Source organism: Cyclopterus lumpus, chromosome 13 (assembly GCF_009769545.1).
Source record: "Cyclopterus lumpus isolate fCycLum1 chromosome 13, fCycLum1.pri, whole genome shotgun sequence".
Classification (NCBI taxonomy): Eukaryota; Metazoa; Chordata; class Actinopteri; order Perciformes; family Cyclopteridae; genus Cyclopterus; species Cyclopterus lumpus.
This window is the reverse complement of record NC_046978.1, coordinates 18,508,248-18,522,525: the sequence shown is the minus strand read 5'-3', so window position 1 is coordinate 18,522,525 and position 14,278 is coordinate 18,508,248. Positions and strand designations below refer to the sequence as shown.

The 14,278-nt window shown below is 45.4% G+C and overlaps 1 protein-coding gene across 1 annotated transcript in view; it reads right to left on the bottom strand.

Annotated features, from left to right (window-relative positions):
* The window catches only part of LOC117741827 (eukaryotic translation initiation factor 4 gamma 1-like), a 118,201-nt gene extending 104,421 nt beyond the window's left edge, over positions 1-13,780 (bottom strand). The window contains 9 exon segments of the mRNA XM_034549057.1: positions 2,030-2,172; positions 4,750-4,852; positions 5,128-5,322; positions 5,749-5,769; positions 6,351-6,383; positions 6,772-6,858; positions 7,428-7,549; positions 7,673-7,728; positions 13,698-13,780. Of these exon segments, the coding sequence (XP_034404948.1) occupies positions 2,030-2,172; positions 4,750-4,852; positions 5,128-5,322; positions 5,749-5,769; positions 6,351-6,383; positions 6,772-6,858; positions 7,428-7,502 (657 nt within the window). The 5' untranslated portion in view covers positions 7,503-7,549; positions 7,673-7,728; positions 13,698-13,780.
* Between the last annotated feature and the right edge of the window lie 498 nt (positions 13,781-14,278).

The window sequence follows — 14,278 nt, the reverse complement described above, 5'->3', positions numbered from 1 at the left end:
TGCATTCTCTCTCCTGACCACCAGGGGGCGACTCCTCTGGTTGTATAGAAGTCTATGCTTCATGTGTTAAAGCTGCATTCTCTCTCCTGACCACCAGGGGGCGACTCCTCTAGTTCTATAGAAGTCTATGCTTCATGCGTTAAAGCTGCATTCTCTCTCCTGACCACCAGGGGGCGACTCCTCTGGTTGTATAGAAGTCTATGCTTCATGCGTTAAAGCTGCATTCTCTCTCCTGACCACCAGGGGGAGACTCCTCTGGTTGTATAGAAGTCTATACTTCATGCATTAAAGCTGCATTCTCTCTCCTGACCACCAGGGGGAGACTCCTCTGGTTGTATAGAAGTCTATACTTCATGCATTAAAGCTGCATTCTCTCTCCTGACCACCAGGGGGCGACTCCTCTGGTTGTATAGAAGTATATGCTTCATGTGTTAAAGCTGCATTCTCTCTCCTGACCACCAGGGGGCGACTCCTCTGGTTGTATAGAAGTCTATGCTTCATGCATTAAAGCTGCATTCTCTCTCCTGACCACCAGGGGGCGACTCCTCTGGTTGTATAGAAGTCTGTGCTTCATGCGTTAAAGCTGCATTCTCTCTCCTGACCACCAGGGGGAGACTCCTCTGGTTGTATAGAAGTCTATGCTTCATGCATTAAAGCTGCATTCTCTCTCCTGACCACCAGGGGGCGACTCCTCTGGTTGTATAGAAGTCTATGCTTTATGTGTTAAAGCTGCATTCTCTCTCCTGACCACCAGGGGGCGACTCCTCTAGTTCTATAGAAGTCTATGCTTCATGCGTTAAAGCTGCATTCTCTCTCCTGACCACCAGGGGGCGACTCCTCTGGTTGTATAGAAGTCTATGCTTCATGCGTTAAAGCTGCATTCTCTCTCCTGACCACCAGGGGGAGACTCCTCTGGTTGTATAGAAGTCTATACTTCATGCATTAAAGCTGCATTCTCTCTCCTGACCACCAGGGGGCGACTCCTCTGGTTGTATAGAAGTATATGCTTCATGTGTTAAAGCTGCATTCTCTCTCCTGACCACCAGGGGGCGACTCCTCTGGTTGTATAGAAGTCTATGCTTCATGCATTAAAGCTGCATTCTCTCTCCTGACCACCAGGGGGCGACTCCTCTGGTTGTATAGAAGTCTGTGCTTCATGCGTTAAAGCTGCATTCTCTCTCCTGACCACCAGGGGGAGACTCCTCTGGTTGTATAGAAGTATATGCTTCATGCATTAAAGCTGCATTCTCTCTCCTGACCACCAGGGGGTGACTCCTCTGGTTGTATAGAAGTCTATATAAATGACTCTACTTCTCTTGATTTATTCCCTCAGTAAACATTGTAAACATGAGTTTTTGGTCTCAATCTCTAGTTTCAAGTCTTCTTCAATACAGCGTGATGTTCATTTAGTAAATTATGGTAATTTAGAGTCAAACAGACCATAAAGCAGGGAACGCTTTAGGGGCGGGGCTACACACACACACCGCTGTCCTGTCTAGAAGTCGTCTTTCACAGCGGGTCATCAGTTCATGAAAGTTAGCCGCTGCATCCCGGCACGCTGCAGGCTGTTTACATTTTAGCGTTACTCATGCGTTATTATTTTCCCAGCTGCGTTGTGCCAAGTCACTCACACCCCCCCCACCACCACCACCACACCCAGGACGTGCTGCGATTGGCCACCTAGACAGGGCGGATCTGGAAATGTTCATGTCCACTCTCGGGGAAAAAAGAACCGAGAGCTTTCATGTATGCAACCGCTTGAAGAGCATAATAAACAAAGCTTCTGAAGACACACCATCAAACTGTGCAGGTGGAAGACCGACGAGTCACCATGGTGACCCCTCAAACTAAGCTGTGCTTGTCCCCTGGTGATATCCTCCAGCTCCTTGTTCCCCGGGTGGAAACTCAGAATATATATTTTACATAGAAATAAAGAGGAACTGACCAAAACTACCCTTTCGCTCTCTCTGTCTCTCTCTCAATATGCCATTTTTAAAGTCTTGAGTGTGACGCGGGGTAGCGACTGTACCTGTTTCCGTTCCCGTTTGGTGGAGATGTGTTGGGGGGGCTGAGGTGGTGGTTGCGGCTGCTGTTGGGGGGCCGGGTTCATGATGACGGGTGCCGCCTGCACCGAGGGGGTGAACTGGGCCTGGGCGGGGTAGTAGGCCCCTGCTGTGGATCAGACACAGACAAGAATGACAGATAAATAAATAAATGAAGGGACTTTTAAAAAAAAAAAGGAAAAACACTGATTATTTAATGATTATTGTATCATTAAATGCCGCTATGATCTTCACTGTAATACAGTGTGAAACATGTTTTTAATATCCGGCCGTGCAGCTAAACAAGGCTTTCCTTCCACGAGCGCCAAACAGGTTGACTTCTTTTATTTTGCTTAATAAAAAATTAAAAAAAAAAAAAGGGGAAACTTGCACCATCATGCAAATAAACAATGAGTCACTTCCCATCGTGTTGTTCAGAGTCCAACGTGACATTATTAAGATTGCTCAATTTATCCAAACCAATGAACAACAAACACACACAAAAAAAGTGTTTTATCCTCCAAAAGTTTCAGCTTTACTTGCGTTTCCATGCAGTCTGAGTGACAGGTGACCGAAATAAAGTATCAGATGACTAATTATATACTTTCTAAATAAAAAATAATATATTTTTTTCTTATTGCCATCTACAAACTGTTACAAAACATCTCAAGACGCCTGAAAAGCTGCAACCATCAACTCGTCCTCACGACACAACTGATTAAAACTCTCAAGTCTGTAGTGAAGCCAACGCGGCACCTGGAAGTCACCTGAGACCACGGCGCGCCGAGGCCCCCTGCTCGCCCCCGTCGCCAGAGAGAGAGAGAGAGAGAGAGAAAAAAAAAAAAGTTCCACCGAGTTCAATGAACCTCTTTAAGCCAACACGGTCACTAACGCCTACAAGACGCCCACCCGGCGGCCTTGTAAACCGGCCTCGGCTTACAGTGGGCCGCGCTCTCCGTCCTGCTCTTCAGTCTAACTCACATTACTGAGTCTCTGCATTGTTGACCAGGAGCAGGAGCAGCCTAAATATAGTCAGAAAAACCACACTGGCTAGGAGAGGGAGGGGGAGAGGGGGGGGGAGAACACCGCACGCTCAAAAAGCATGACGATACTTTTCTTGGACGGAGAGAATAAAGAGAATACGACTTGAAAGAGCCCCGATGAAGACGACACCTACCCTCAGAGTCCGGCTGCTCTCGAGACCCTCGGTTCCCCATGTTGAACGTCTGCCGGGTGCAGAACTGTGTGCGGACGGACGGAGAGAGAGAGAGAGAGAAAAGAAGGAGAGGGGTTTCTCTTCAAACCCACTCTCTTACTTCTTCTTCCTGTCCTCTCTACAGGTGCCCTCTCAGAATGACGGCTTTTTAACTCGGCCCTCCCCCGACCAGCGAGTCTCCCGCGTCGCTCCTCCCTCTAACCTTCCCCGATCCCTCCCTGCCTTTCACTTGTTTTTATTAACCTCCCTCCCTCCCTTCCTTCCTTCCTACCCTCCCTTCTCCTGGCATCCTAAAGCCACTACAAAGAGGGTGGGCTGTGAGCGTGCACATGCAAGTGAGCAACTACCCTTCACTTGGGGAGGAGGGGGGTCTTAAAAATAGTCACCCTCCTCCGTCAGCACGGTGTGTGTGTGTGTTTGTTTTACTTGACTGCTAGAAAAGGAGTGAGTGGTCAAACAGACTGCACCACTTCAGAGGGCCGGAGGGGGGGAGGGGAGGGGCAGTATTCTGAGTCATGGTATTAAAGCCGTTACCGGAGTGCGACGGTGGGCATTGTGGTTCCGGGAAAGAGATCACAGGACTGGGTTCAAGTCCACGAAAAGGTTCATCAAAGACACTTTATATTCAAAAGATAAGTGCATTTCAGCTTGTGGATGAAAGCAAAAAAAGGAAGAAAAAAAAAAACTGAATTCTCCACATTACGCTGGAAGGATTTCTTCCCGTGTAGCATCTCAAATTTACAAAAATATTGTCGTTATATCCAGACGACAAGGTAAATTTCAACTGTGCCAGAATATTGTAAGTCATAGAGTTGACTTAATTACTTAAATTTAAAAAAAAAAAAAGACAGTTTAGGGGTGAAGTCTGACATCTAAATACTCGCGTTTCCGTAAAATGTCGCGATGACATTAAGAGAACGCCGTATTTTTTTATTATTTAACTGATCTAGAGTCAGCTATCGTGTACACACACACATTTGTGATGCGTTCCTGTGAAATGGAGAATCCCCATCAGGAAGAAGTGTGTGTTTACACTCCTGTATTCAGACCTTTTATTGCTGATGAGCTCCCGTTTAAACAAAGACGACACATAGCTGGGATGCCTGCTGGTTGTTGGGTTGGGGGGGGTTAGGGTGGTTCAGGGTGGGGGGGCAGCAAGTTTGTTTTTCAGGGTATCATCACTTTTTGTGATGCACTGACACTCTGCCTCCTCTAGAGGGCGTCCCAACACACGGGATCAACAGCACACATATGTGGTGCTACTCTAGTAGATGAAGAAATAAACACAAAAGTAAATAAAACTGAAAGGGCCACGTGCATGAAGACAGCAGCCCCATTTTTCAGTGGATCTTAGAAACTCTTACTACTATTATTATTATTATTGGTCCTGAGCAACAAGAAGCTTCTGGGGTTGACTGGAGATATTGTGTGTGTGTGTGTCTTTCTGAGTGTGCGAGTGGCTCAGGTGAGGCCCCAGGTAGAGCCTCTTACCATAAGTACCATATTCAGCGGTGTTGGTGGTCGGGTAGAAGCCTGGGGTGCCGGCCGGGACCGGGTACTGCTGAGGTGTGGCCACGTAGGTTGCGGACCGGTACTGAGGAAACAATAGAATTATTAATGTTAAAACCTCATTTTACATTATTAACCATTACAAAAAAAAAGGAGGTACTGAATCAATGTTTACAGAATGTATCAAAAACAAGGAGAAAACAAAACTCTATTACAGCGAAGATATGAGGGTAAATGGGTGGGTGGGGGGGGGGGTCATGTTAGCTCAGCTGTCTGTATACCATCTGGCTCTGATTAAACACCAATACAACCCCCCCCCACCCCCCCCCCACCCACCCTTCCCGGTCTGTGCTCCCCTACCTGTCCAGGTATGAAGTAGGCGGGTCCCTGCGGCGAGCTGGGGAAGGGCAGTTGTTGCCCGGGGATCATCATCATTTGAGAGCCGGGGCCCGGCTGGTAGACGTGGGTGGGCGTCACAGGCCGGGGGCCGCTGTTGGGAGGGACACCCCGAGGCCCGCTGCTGGGTGGCAGGGTGGCCCTGTTGGTGTAATAGGGCTAGAAGGGGGGAGGGGGGGGGAGGCAGGGGAGAGAGACAAGAAAAAAAATTACCTTTTCTGAACCCTCCCAACATAAAACTCCCACCCCCCAAATGCCCTTGTGTGACTTTATCTCTAAGAGCTAGGCTCGTAGCTCGTCCATGAATCTATGGCTTGAATCCAACTGGAAGCATGTCGCCTGCCAGAAGAGATAAAGCAGGCAATGGCGGGTTCATTCAGAGCCTCTCCTCATTGACATTCTGCCCGCCGGGCCCCCGGGAAGCGGACGGACCGCGGACGACAAGAAAGTACGCCGAGCCAACGAAGCACCGCACCGCCAAATATTGGAGACATATGCACTCCTCAAGACGGTAAGTAAGAGGAGTAAAAGAGGCGAGAGGCGGTAAAAGAAGAAAAATAAACTGAAAAGAAGAAATTGAGTTACCTGTAGCGACCTGAAGCTTCCCTTCAGCAGCACAAACACAGGTCACACAGAGACATATCAAATAGAGGCAATAAGGAGGGTGGGGGTGGGGTGGGGGTAGATGAGGGGGGGTCAGGGGGGGGGGGAGAGAGAGCACCACAATCAGTTAGAGCAAAGCACCCAGAAACTGTCCATCCTGAGCCAAGCTGTGAATTCACAAGCAGCATGCAGAGAATAGGCGGAGCAGTGAATGCAAAATAAATAAAAAGACTCAATAGAACTGAAAGATGTGCACAGGTTCCCTAAATCTGTTTTAAAAATAGCAAACATTACTTTTTCATAACTGTTTTAAGGTCTAACTTTTACATAAGACACTTGTGAAATTACAATTAGATCAAAAGCTGTACGTCACTAAAGCAAGATTTTAATATTTAAATACATTCCCACTTGTACAGTAGGTAAAATATTAAATGCAAATACCTTTTTTTGGGGGGGGGGGGGAACTATTCTGGTAAGTTTCATGTGTGTATAATAAAAATAAATAAATATTTTTTTTAAATATATTTAAATAAAATATAATATATAACATAAATGTGTGTCAGAATAGGAGCCGCTGTTAGTACCTGTTGGTGCATAGGTCGGGGCCCTGGGGCAAACTAGAGGAAGAGAGGCAGACGGGACAGAGGTTAAAAGACAACAAAGAAAAGCACGACATCCATGCTTCACTCTGCACTGACGGGCCTCGTCCAGTTCTGCACCTCCGTACATAAACACAATTTTAAAAAAAACAACAACAACAAATGCAGACAAGTCGGGAGCAAGGTAGAGTACGAAGGACAGTGCAGAACCGGTGAGTTCAAACAGACATGCAGGCGGTCCGAGTAATTCGCCGACGGATTCAGGAGAGTGAACATTGCGTTTTGACAAAAGTGGGAATTATGCACCAAAAAAATCATCCACTTTAGAAACCTGCAGCTCGGTATCGCAACCCTGTATGTTCTGGACTTGGGGGGGGGTAGGGTGAGCCGAGGGGGCGGGGCCTACCTGTCGGGGTTGTGGTGCAGGGTTCATTTGTGGAGGCGGTGGGGTGGCAAACACGACAGAAGGGGGCTGCCCAGGGGGGAATGAGGGCTGCAAGAGACAGGAAGTGACATCAACAGCAGTAGAAGTGAGACGGAAGAGGAATATGGGGAGAGAGAGAGAGAGAGAGAGAGAGAGAGAGAGAGAAGGCGTGAACAAGTGGTCAACACAGAGCTGATGGAAGTAGTAATGCAATACAGTATTTATGAACGGGAAGTCTGGAGAACATTTCCTGGGGGCAAAGTGCGGTGTGCAAAAAAAAACAAGAACGTTCCCAACTGCTGCAGCTTCACATTAAAAGCTTTTAACGACACTTTTAACACTAATTTAACCGTTATTATGAAGATGTTACAGGAAATGCAGCATGTCTGTCAGTAAGCTTTAAATTATTATTATTTTTTTTTACAGCTAATATATTGCATTTTGGAATTGGAGCTGTTAGATGAAGAGCTCCACATGAAATGGTAAACTACTACTTTAATTAGTTTTTATTCGCAGACAAAAATTAATTAAAAATACAATTATTACGCAACTTTTGTTATTAAAAAGCAACAACAGTTTGTTTTGCATTTTCTATTCACACCAGGGCTGACGCGTGAATGAGTGACAGGCTTCCTTACCTGTGACAGGCCGGGGGAGGGGGCAGGGTGGGGGATGGAGGGGGGTCCTGTTATAGGCTGTGGTGCTTTATTCATTTCACGGAGTTCTGCATGGGGAGGCGGACGTGGACCTGTGTACAAATCTGATCAGGGAGAGAACGTTATTAGAAATTAAAAGCTTTTTTAAATTCATACACCACCGTAATGAGGCTCAATGGCCGCCGGTATCATGCAACGGGATGCCGAGCAGGAACGAGCTTACTTACATTAATTAATCTTTTCAAAAGGTCCCAAGTGTGGTTACACTGTGGAACGTTTTTTCCTGAGAGACGGACAGAAAGGGAAGACGTGTTAGCAACGAGCACGTAACAGCAAAGAGTTTACAGCAGCGATAAACACACTTTTACTGTCCGCCTCTGAACCCCAAAACAAAAGCATGTTTTTTTTCCTTTAGCCGGTTTATCAGAACCGGACATTACGGTCGGACTTTCAACTTTCCGACAGCCCTCGAACACATCGTGTGTACTTCTGAGACAGAAAAAGACTTGTAGTTTTGGAACAGGTTCATAAAACTGGCACCGCTGTACGTTTATCATAACGGTGAATGCGTAACTGTGTTTAATGTGGGGTGTGTCCCACCGATGTATAATCCATTTAAAAACAGGAAGCTGCTCGCAATAATATAATTCCCATCGGATCAATTCAAGGAACAAACCCGGTGAACTGCAGCGCGTCTCAGAAGCCCTGTGGAACGAGGAAGACTATTTTAAATTACACAACACTGACCTGTGGATTCCAGTCTCTGTAATAGTGACACATTTGTGTTATTTATAGCGGAGGCCTACATTATCTCAGTCACACACACACACACATATATTCCATTCCTTAATTCACACCCACACAACGGAATAAAAAAAGCCTGAGTCATGATGAGTCTGTTTTTTTTTTTATTTTTATCTCGCTGCTGGAGATAACCATGACAATGCAAACACGCGGCCGGAAGACTACAAAATTAGAGACCGCCACGCGACGGGATCACGGCGACCGACACGGGGTTTGCTTTCAAATAAAAAATGGTTTAAAAATCGCCATTAATAACGCGCCGACGTCTTCTAAACTCAACGATATCTCAACCTCACACCTGAGGAGTTTCCTGCCTGCGACGCCCATCGCGGTGAAAAGCACCAACAAAACCTCCGCTGCAGCAGGTGTCTCCAGGACAACATTTTTTTTTTTACCCACGATGACACTGACACACACTGACACACACACACACACACACACACACACACAAAAGGTTAAAACAAATACCAGCTGTCACTGTGGGTGAAGATAATGGATTCTAACAGAGTGAAGGGTTTTCGTACAGCCGGATAACATTTTGAAGAAAAAAAAACAATCCCCAGGGTGTTTGTGTTCGCTGCATATATTGTGTTGTACGGCAAAAAAAGGGGGATGCTTTCCCCTGAAGTGGTGCGACGTGGCTGGCTTCTTAAACAACTACCGGGCCGGTGACACACACACAGCACCGATTACTGTGGTTCGGAGAGTTGTGAGCTTTTTTTAACGATGCGAGTCAATTGGGAAAATGCTTTTTTTGCTGCATTACCACAGTTTACCACTAGGTAATGGGAGAGAAGCTTAGCGGTGGTGCAGTGTCCAGTTCTTATTAGTCATCTGTTGTTGTAGCCACCAAGTTTGCCACGGTCGAGACTCGCCATACCCAATGCAGTTTGACAGAACTTCCTCCTCTTCTTCCGGACCCAATTCTGGGCCAAACCTAGCCTTCCTCTAGCCTCATTTCAGCCCAAACAAGCCTTCCTTTAGCCCCAGTCTTCACATAAAAGCTAGACCTCTTCTCCCATTAGCTTTAGACCAAACTAAGCCTTCGTTTAGCCTCAGTATTCACACAAAAACTAGACCTCTTCTCCCATTAGCTTTAGACCAAACTAAGCCTCCCTTTACCCTCAGTATTCACACAAAAACTAGACCTCTTCTCCCATTAGCTTTAGACCAAACTAAGCCTTCCTTTAGCCCCAGTATTCACACAAAAACTAGACCTCTTCTCCCATTAGCTTTAGACCAAACTAAGCCTCCCTTTACCCTCAGTATTCACATAAAAGCTAGACCTCTTCTCCCATTAGCTTAAGACCAAACTAAGCCTCCCGTTACCCCCAGTATTCACATAAAAGCTAGACCTCTTCTCCCATTAGCTTAAGACCAAACTAAGCCTCCCTTTACCCCCAGTATTCACATAAAAGCTAGACCTCTTCTCCCATTAGCTTTAGACCAAACTAAGCCTTCCTTTAGCCCCAGTATTCACATAAAAACTAGACCTCTTCTCCCATTAGCTTTAGACCAAACTAAGCCTCCCTTTACCCCCAGTATTCACATAAAAACTAGACCTCTTCTCCCATTAGCTTAAGACCAAACTAAGCCTCCCTTTACCCCCAGTATTCACATAAAAGCTAGACCTCTTCTCCCATTAGCTTTAGACCAAACTAAGCCTTCCTTTAGCCCCAGTATTCACATAAAAACTAGACCTCTTCTCCCATTAGCTTTAGACCAAACTAAGCCTCCCTTTACCCCCAGTATTCACATAAAAACTAGACCTCTTCTCCCATTAGCTTTAGACCAAACTAAGCCTCCCTTTACCCTCAGTATTCACATAAAAGCTAGACCTCTTCTCCCATTAGCTTAAGACCAAACTAAGCCTCCCGTTACCCCCAGTATTCACATAAAAGCTAGACCTCTTCTCCCATTAGCTTAAGACCAAACTAAGCCTCCCTTTACCCCCAGTATTCACATAAAAGCTAGACCTCTTCTCCCATTAGCTTTAGACCAAACTAAGCCTTCCTTTAGCCCCAGTATTCACATAAAAACTAGACCTCTTCTCCCATTAGCTTTAGACCAAACTAAGCCTCCCTTTACCCCCAGTATTCACATAAAAGCTAGACCTCTTCTCCCATTAGCTTTAGACCAAACTAAGCCTCCCGTTACCCTCAGTATTCACACAAAAGCTAGACCTCTTCTCCCATTAGCTTTAGACCAAACTAAGCCTCCCTTTACCCCCAGTATTCACATAAAAGCTAGACCTCTTCTCCCATTAGCTTTAGACCAAACTAAGCCTTCCTTTAGCCCCAGTATTCACACAAAAACTAGACCTCCTCTCACATTAGCTTAAGACCAAACTAAGCCTTCCTTTATCTCCAGTATTCACACAAAAACTAGACCTCCTCTCACATTAGCTTAAGACCAAACTAAGCCTTCCTTTATCTCCAGTATTCACAAAAGCTAGACATCTCCCCTTAGCCCAAACCTTTAGTCATCCTCTATCCCCAACTATAGCCTAAAGGTACAGCCTAATCTAGCTCACGTTACAGAACAAATGCAACAATACTACCTACGCTGAGAACTGAGCAAACTACACCGCCTCGGGAAGCCAGTGAAAAGAAACTACATGAGTCACTGGCTTCATCTTCGCGGTCTGCTGCAGATACAAAATATACTTTGAACATGCCATAATATACACAGCACATGGTTACTCTTCAGGACTACGTATACACACACACTGACTCTTGGCTCAATGCTTTCAGTAACTCGTCTGTTACATGCCGTTTACTGGCCTGCGGACTCCGATGAGTCGTTAGATGCTACTGAGGACTGCGACACAAAACTCTCCAATGGTGGCATGTTTTAACTGTGGAAAACTATAGCTCAACTAATCTAGATTTAACTCCCAAAACACTAGATTTCCCATAATGCAACCCAATGGCATCTGAAATTAAACCATTCATGTCTGTTATTTATTCATTCATCAGACTTCAGAGCCACAGAAGACATTGTACCACTATTTTCACAGCCTAATAAGTTCTCCTCGTCACAATTTATCTTCATACATATACATATATATACATACATATATAAAATTAGTGGAACGCGCCATTGACATAAAGCTCTTGCAGCTTAAACGAGCACAAAACACATAATTAAAACCAACAACGAGTTGACAACTCAAAACAGCACTTACGATATTTAGTTAATAAAGTTTTCCACGATCACATCATCAATTACTAAATATCGGTGACGAGCACGTACAAGGAAACGTGGATGTACGGCTCCACTGAGTGACACGCCGTGTCCTACCTCGCCCCATTGTTCATCCGGCTAACTGCATATTGTGCCAAAACCCACACCAGACTCTGGGGCGTTCAAGTTCCACAACAGGAAGCTCAGTAGTGTCCTTATGTCAGGCAAAGCATGACAGCCTGGCTCAGACGCATCACGCACGAGTCCTGACTGCACTGCTATTGGTATTTATTTACTAAAGCATGTCTGACATCCCTGCATCCTACTCCCCAGTGCTGATGAATGGTAATCAAGTAGATTAGATTAGCATAGGGGGTTAACGACTGCATCCATTTTGGACCCACATTCTAGGCTACGGTCACATGTCTGCAGCCCTTTAGCATCACCCTGCTGCAGGAGAAGAGGGGGGGGGGGAGAAGCATGGTGAAGTAAAACGGCTTGAACGTGAACAAACCCGGCAGCTATCGCCCTCGAAACCCACAACGTCACATAACGCAAACTACACGTTAGTAAAAAAAAAAAGAGAAGTGTGAAATTCGTCTGCTAGAACACTGTGTGGGGGACACCGTTTGCTTCGGCACAGGGGCGTGTCTGCCCGCGGACGCTCCCTCAAACACGCACACAACGTGCGACAAAAAGACGACACGTATTAGCACCGGGTTGTAATAAAACACACGTATATCAAACGCCAAAAAACACACACACACACACAGACAGACACACACACAGGGTTGCACAGACGCGCTGCTGCTGTGTGCGGTGCAGTTAGCCATGTTGCTAACCTCTCCCTAGGCCCAATCTGGGGATTCTTACCACGTGGTTTCTCCTCCTATTGGCGCGATGCTGCCCGGCTTCATGCCAGCCACGCCTCAACTGACAACCACCCTCCCCGCGGTGTTTATTATAAACCACGAAGCGCACCAAGACTACAACGAAAGTGCGTTTTTAAACGAGCCGACATTGAACACAACGCGTCGTCCCGGAACCCAATGAATGGGGTTGGTTGTTAATCGCACGTCGGCAACTGTTGACGCTTAAATGCGTTCGAGATAAAGTTCGCCGGTTATTAGCGCGTGCATTTCCCCCCGTGTCCCGATATGCTACTCACGTGCATGTACCTGCGCTGCAAAAGCTCCACCTAACTTATGCGGTGTACGCGCAGGCAGCGGCGCTGTCAACGGTGTCGTGACGAGTACCACCGAGGCTAGAATGAGTCAGGACACCCTCGGGGTGTTTTTTTTTTTATATACATATATATATATCGAAGGTCAAACACACAGCCAGTTTAACAGCGACACCACCCACCTTTAAACCTTTAAGTTTAAATTACAAAAAGCACACCTATATTTAAAGCTTTTCAAAACAACCGGTCCTGTCAAATGAGTCTTCCAGCCGACACGTGTCTCATAAAGCCTGGACCTGCCGCACATTAAAACATGCTGTCACAACCTTTTGTTGACTATTTTGACCGGTAATAATGGTTTTAATACTTTACCGCCCAATACAAACGTTTTTTTTTTTTTTAATACCGACACGGTTCCAATATATCTATTTACAACTACAACTGTCAACAAACGTGTTGTTTATTTGTATTTAGAAACCAAATAAACTAGCATAAGAACTATGACTCCATCACTTTCAGCCAGGAAGCTAATGCAGGCACAAGAAAACACAGCTTCGACACAACGAGCACGATTTAACCTTAACTGCTCGAGCTAGCTAGCTGTGCTTGCTAGCTAGCAAGCACAGCTAGCAAGCAAGCACACTGTTGGTTTAGCTAGCCGGCTAGCTAGCCAGCTAGCTAGCGGCGTAAACCAAAAACAACTAAAACACGTAACCTAAAAGGCAACAACAACATCGCGACGGGACGTTCCACCCGTCGCCCGTAAATCACACGCTATTTCGGGCGTGTTTTCTCAACGTCACGCGAGTAAAAGGCGCCTCTTCTTCGCTTTTAGCTCGCGAGCTAAAAGCGAAGAAAGAACACCCACGTCGCGTTTAGCTCGCGAGCTAATTCCCCCTCCCTCCCCCCACAGCTCCACCGAAAACACAGTAGCAGAAAGTCACCCCCAGATGGATTTATCTCCGGATTAAAAATACGGGATGTGGGTTAGTCGGTCCCTCCATGACGACTTGACGTTCGTCTGATGTTTCGAGCGTTTTAATGAAGTATTTCGCTCCCGGCGGCGCGGCGTTAGTTACCTTTCTCTCCTTGAGTCCGCAGAGCCGGACGGACGGAAGATCTTCCCGGAAGCCGGTCGCGAGGTGATTCCGGCTGAATCCCGTCACGTGAAAAGCTTCCGAGTAATCAGCTTCCTTTTTTTTTTTTTACCCCACTTCTTTTTCATATCTTTGCATTTTTTTTTCTTCCTCCCAAATCTTTATTTCTGTTCGCGAGCGAAACGACACGCTTTAAAGATTTTAATGTCACCATAAAGACATTTAATCTTGTTATCTAATTGCTATCTGACATAAATACACATATATACACATACATACATACATCATGTATTAGAATGATTGTTAAATTATAACTAAGCTACACATATATTCTATTATGTTTTATATGATTATTATTATATTTATATATAATTATATATGTATATAATATATTTGTTATATTATATATATGTTTAATTGTACTTTAGTTTATATACATTATTTATTACACACATATATACTTTGATACATAATGTATGAGAAAGATTGTTAAATTATAGCAATAAGCTACAAATATATTCTATTGTGTTTTATATGATTATTATTATATTTATATCTAATTA